Source organism: Osmerus eperlanus, chromosome 5, assembly GCF_963692335.1.
Source record: "Osmerus eperlanus chromosome 5, fOsmEpe2.1, whole genome shotgun sequence".
Classification (NCBI taxonomy): domain Eukaryota; kingdom Metazoa; phylum Chordata; class Actinopteri; order Osmeriformes; family Osmeridae; genus Osmerus; species Osmerus eperlanus.
The window spans coordinates 3,864,208-3,870,132 of record NC_085022.1 but is presented as its reverse complement, the minus strand read 5'-3'; the positions used below and the strand labels follow the sequence as shown (position 1 = coordinate 3,870,132).

Below are 5,925 nucleotides of genomic sequence, written 5' to 3'. Positions count from 1 at the left end.
TGGGATTAAAACAAGAAGCTATGCCATGCTAGGCTAAGAAGGAGGCTGAAAAGACCATTTGAGTGCAGCTCTGAGCACCATCATTGTGTAAACGTCCCAGTCATGCCCGCTCTGTCTTTGTTACAGCTGCCCAGTTTCTGGTCTGATCAATCACTGTACAGGCCTAGGGCACCATGCAGCCTGCTTGAAAATCAGAGCACAGCTAGAGCACTCTGTCTCTCTCTCTCACACACACACACACACACACACACACACACACAAATACACACATAAACACACATCACTCTGTGTATGTGTGTGTGTTCAGGTTTTTTGCTGAGTCTGAATTACCCAGCCATATGACTAGGTCCTCCGAGGGTGGCTGGCATCAGACATTCTGTCGACACACGCATCTTTCTTCAGCCAGGATGTGCAGCGAGATGTGGCATGGGTGCTGGCCTGACCTTTGGCAAGGGGATCTATTATTTCATGCAAGCCTCCTACCGTGTGTGTGTGTGTCTGTTGGGAGGGTGGGAGGAGCTGGATAGACTTCCTGATATGGCCTATTCGAATCCAGACAGCCACCGAATTCAGACAGTCACAACTTCCTGTTTCATGTCTCCTTGTTTCTCAACGCACACACATCCGCCATTGATCGAACCGACTGACACAGCTTTTATCTGAGCCTTATCTGGGGACTTACCTGACTGCTACTCCTCCAGACCAAGGTCTTCTCCACAGGAAGTGGTTCACAGGTGCAGCAGCTCGTTTGTGGGTTTCCCGCTGATGTTGGCTTGTTGGTGTGTTTACAGGTGATCACCTTTGGGGAGGGGCTGGAGAGGGTAACAGGAGCCTGGGTTCCCATGGTAACTAGTCTCACATGGAGCCTCCATGTGATCTCTGGGGGATGCCAACTGCTTAGTCAGCACACGCACACACAAACACACACGTAAACACGCACACACATGCACGTTCTCACCTTTGGATAATAGGTGAGCTAACTGTACATACTTAAATTGTTGCAGTATTTGAGGAAAACATAGTATTACATTAAGCTCCATTAGAGACTTCACCTGGATCGAACTACTCCAACAATCATGCAGCAACATCAGATTTTTTCTGATATAGGATGCGAGTGTTTAGATACTGGCTGTCAACCAGAGTCATTATCTCCACTCATACAGAACTTCAATTCAGTTCCATCTTGTTGTTGGTGCCCTGCTGGATCCAATCTAAATCTCTCTGACTAATGGCTGTAATATCCAATGTAGGCTTCCAGAATCTCCATTCAAAGAAAATCTTTCTCTGTGGGTCTGTAAAATATCCCCACAGACCTTTCTGTTACAGGCTCTCTTTGATCTTTTGTTCTTTCTGCTTTTTCTCTCAGTCTTTCTCTGGAATCTCCCACCATTCTTTCTTCAGAACAGGTGCGGACTTGCTCTTCTTCTCCTTACATCCTCTCTTTACTCTCTTTCCCATGAATTATGTTTCATCATTCCTCTTTCCACAGGTACACAGCACAAAATAATCTTGCGCAAGAGAGGTGTAACCAGCCAGAGATAGAGAATCAGCAGAGATAATCAAGCAGAGTGAACTATATTTTATTGTTTTAATACAGACTGACTGTCCGTGATTTAATCATCTTGATTAAATCTTAATTTGACATGAAAGTCGCCCTGAGTCTTTGGCCCAGAACAGCTGCAAAAAAACTACTATGGACCACATTTCAAACAAATAACACATAAAACAATAACAGCAAATATATACAACTATATAGTCAACAAAACACAGGCATTTATCACTGATCAAGACAGAAATTATAGAATAAATCAAAATAAAACTGCTTCATAAATACAGACTGCGATGTAGCAACATCTGCAACTTGGAGGGTCTACTTCTTGGACACCATGTGTGATAGTTCTGTCTAATACAGTAAATGAATACATCAAATGTAACGGACCAACACAATTATTATAAAAATGGATTTCATTTATAGCAGCAATGTTTAAATAAATGTTTATGCAATGTTGCATTTGACAATGTTAGACAATCTAGCATTGATAAGAATGTCACCTAGGACTCTTTCGTTCCTGATGCAGACGTAGGAGGAGGTGCAAGCCCAGGCAGGAGGGGGGAGGGAGGGGAGGAGATAAGATTGCTACTTCCTGTTTAGAATGTTTTTGGTGGTTATATTGGTGGTGGTTGTATGATGAGGCAATCTTGAAATGTTCTGTTCTTAAAACATAATCATGAATGTGCTTTCAATTAAGCTTTTGTCTTATTTAATGTATAGAGGGGCTTTGAATCTGCAACATCTTGCGGTCAAATGCTCCACCACTGAGCTGTAACTATAGATAACATAAAAGTGAAATGTTGACAGTGTTGCTTTTAACTAGGCTTATTCAATATACTCACCGCCAAACTAGCTAGCTTGGAGCCAGCAGATTTCAGCAACATAATGGAAATCAATTCTTTATAAGTTAAGTGGACCAGTTTCGGTGCAAGGCCTGGATCAACAGATGCCGCCAGGAAGGAGGGCACGAGGGACCAGGCTTCTGAAAGTCCTCCCACAGCCCCATCAGTAAATCAGAGCCGCTGGTCATGGTAGCGATGAGACTGCTATACCTACAGTGACTGTATGCCAACACCTTATCACTGAACAAATCGCTGGCGGGCGGGTTTGTGGGAAGGACGCCAATGTATTCCAGACACATGCCCACATACACATCCTCGATGTGGACCGCTTGCACGTGGCGAGACGCCTCTAGGATCCGTCCGGGTAGGTCCAGGGAGAACACGTAGCAGAAACCCATGACGTAGGGGGGGTAGATGAAGGAAGGGAACGCCTCTGTGGGGAGGTACCACTTGGAGGCGGGGTCTCTGTGGACAGGGCTGAAGCGGGCAATCTGACCCGTGATGTAGTTCCTGGTGGGTGTGTCTGGGGCAGCCAGCATGCTGACCAGGTTGTGCACGTTGACGAACATGTCGGAGTCCACCTTCATGGCGTAGGAGGCGTTGGGGCAGCGAGAGCTCAGCCATTCCAGCATCACCATTGTCTTGATGGTCAGGTTGAAGTAGCTGTCCAGGAAGTCACTCTGCAGCAGGTCGTGGTGCTCCAGGCTCTCCGTCTTCAGCTCCTCCTGCTGCCTCTCCACCCCCGCCCCACCTGGCATGCCCAGCAGGAACAACACACGCACCGCCCGGCCCAGAACCACACCCTCCTTCCCCCAGGTCCTGCGGATCACCTGCCTGGATACCAGGTTACCTGGAGCCACCGGCACCATCAGAACCAAGAAGGGGGTCTGGTCCCCTAGACAGCAGTCCGGTTCGTCCAGGATGAAGTGATAGGGGTGGGGGTAAGACACATGGTAAGACCTCCTGGGCTGGGGATAAGACACATGGTAAGACCTCCTGGGCTGGGGATCGACTCCATTGAGGCTCAGGTACCCCAGGATGAAGACCATGCCTGCAGCTATTGGCAGCAGCACGCACAGCCATGCTAATCGGAGAACCCGGTGCGTGCAGCAGGCTGTAGAGCCACCTGGCTGGAGACAGAGAACCGCTTGATCAGGGAACCTATTGATCAGACATGTGTATCTATTATTGATCTACTGTATGACAACAGCACCCTAGCTAGAGTGTGTCAAAGGATATAACCTTTTATACTACATAAAAGGATACTGTGTTCAGCATTCCTTGAGTGCAGGAAAGTGGATCCCCCCAAATGAACTCTAGGTAAAATTAAGTTACCTAAACATGCTGACCCTCATCTTACATCTTTAACTGAGCATGTCATTTGTTAAGCTTAGCAGGGTCAAAACTCCTAGACACACACACACAAGAACTTTAGGATAAACAGTCACGCGTGAGAACTTTGGATAAACACTATCAAGATTTATGATATGTTGAATGTATGCACCTTCCTGCCAAAGTAAATTCCTTGTCTGTGCAAACTTTCATGGCAAACCCTTTTCTGATTCTGATATCAGCTAGACAGAGTGTTCAGACAACTTTGTACCACCATACCTTGTCTCCTTGCTACATGCGCAAGCAAAAAAAACGTCCTTGACTTCATCGACTCTGTGCACTACTTGATAAAGATGTATCTAGACACACAGGGGAGCTTGCTTCTCTTAGCCCTGTGAAGCAACAGAGCTAGCAAGTCGAGACCAAGATGCAGGGTTTATAGGGTACGTGCCTGTACATTGTCTGCCTGTACATACGTACACTACTGGTACGTAATGTACGTTAGGAAGAGGTCCACAACAGAATCAGAAGACAAGTTTCTGAGAGTCAACAGCTTCAAGCACAGCTTAACACTGGTCGAAGTAGGCACATCTCAGTTGATGGTTGAAATTGATGGTTTGGGGGCTCTTTTGCTGGATCCAGAGTCGGCAACTTCCACAGAGAAAGTGGCACCCTGAACCAAAAGTGCTACCAATGAGACTTGCTTACTTCGACCAGTGTTAAGCTGTGCTTGAAGCTGTTGTCCTGTGAGCCGTCTATCACGCAAACTGTTGACTCAGAAACTTGTCTTGTGATTCTGTTGTGGCTTTGGGTCTGCTAGACCTCTTCCTGTCAGAGTTTCCTCCAGTTGGTGTAGGAAACTGTACTCACTATAGTCTAAAGAGTCAGGTGGCTGAGCGGTGAGGGAATCGGGCTAGTAATCCGAAGGTTGCCAGTTCGATTCCCGGTCATGCGAACTGACGTTGTGTCCTTGGGCAAGGCACTTCACCCTACTTGCCTTGGGGAATGTCCCCGTACTTACTGTAAGTCGCTCTGGATAAGAGCGTCTGCTAAATGTAAATGTAAAGAAAATACATACACTTTTAAGGGTTATAATGGTCTGTCTATCTTCCTTTGTTAATTTAAGAACCTAAACCTTTAAAAAAAAAAAAATGTTTTACTTCTGGCAGTTTACCGCTTATCTTTGTCCCATTTCAGGTTATTCACTGGACTTTAACTGCTTAAATTTCAATCAAAATTGGGGTGTTCTAAAAATTTTGACCGGTAGTGTATATGTAGATGTTTTTATAACCCAACCATCTTCCTCCAAGACACAACACCACAATCGTTTTGCTGTAGCTGTGCCATTTCCAGCATGTTGTAACATGAACTTTCTAAACTGGTTTGGTGCAGTTTTGTAGTGTACACATGAGCAAGCTGAGACCTGAAGGTCCCTCTGGGTCACCGTCACAAAATACTGCATGAAGAATGAAGAAATTTCTCTCCTTCATGAAGTTGGCTACATTTGAGTTCAAATATAATAATTAGTCAAACATTAAACTCTGTGCTCCTGCAAATGTTCTAAATCTGCTAACTAACTAACTTCCTTCTTATCCCCTGACTCCGAGACCAGATTAAGACACCCGTCACACAGACTCTCATTGTTACACACCACAGAACGTTATCATCATTAACAGTTGGAACAGTTCAAGTAAACTCACCATTACATTCCCTGTCATCCTCCTAGGCAGGCAGAGTACTCGTGGAGTGGTACATGCTCAGCTCCAGTTCACCTTAGGACTTCAAGTTCCTGGATCCACAGGATATTATTCCGTAGACTGAACCGTATTGTCACTATGTATATTGTAGCAATGTATCTATGTAAATGTTTTTTGTTATCCCTATTGTAGATAACTATGTATATATCTCCTCAGTACTCTTCCTTTCCAGCTTCTCTGAATCTATGGTTAATCTGACACCCACGCTTCACACACTAACACACACAGCCACGCCCCTTCGTCTCACACCAGCTTCAGTTTGGAGTGTCTGGTTTCTTTTTGAGGTTTTGTTATTTGAACTGAGACGTTTTCTAGATTGAGGAACTGCCTGAGGGACATTTCCTTTTATAGAAGATGTTTAGAGAGTCTGTTTGCATATAAGGAAATAGCCGCGAAGCCACCTCTCTGAAATGAGTTTTTGCAGGTTGGTATGTCTGCTTGA

At 45.3% G+C, this 5,925-nt stretch overlaps 1 protein-coding gene across 4 annotated transcripts; it reads right to left on the bottom strand.

Annotated features, from left to right (window-relative positions):
• Positions 1-1,564: 1,564 nt before the first annotated feature.
• LOC134020869 (beta-1,3-galactosyltransferase 2-like) lies at positions 1,565-5,701 on the bottom strand. Of its 4 annotated transcripts, none has more exons than XM_062461178.1 (3): positions 5,427-5,700; positions 3,388-3,524; positions 1,565-3,354 (listed from the first exon to the last, which is right to left on the bottom strand). In XM_062461178.1, exons 1-3 carry the CDS (start codon positions 5,442-5,444, stop codon positions 2,460-2,462), a joined length of 1,050 nt encoding a protein of 349 aa, XP_062317162.1. In that variant the 5' UTR covers positions 5,445-5,700; the 3' UTR covers positions 1,565-2,459. The 4 variants fall into 4 exon arrangements, with proteins under 4 accessions (XP_062317162.1, XP_062317163.1, XP_062317161.1 ...); XM_062461179.1 differs by adding an exon at positions 4,316-4,399 and having other exon boundaries at positions 1,565-3,738; positions 5,427-5,698; XM_062461177.1 differs by having other exon boundaries at positions 1,565-3,524; positions 5,427-5,701.
• Positions 5,702-5,925: the final 224 nt, after the last annotated feature.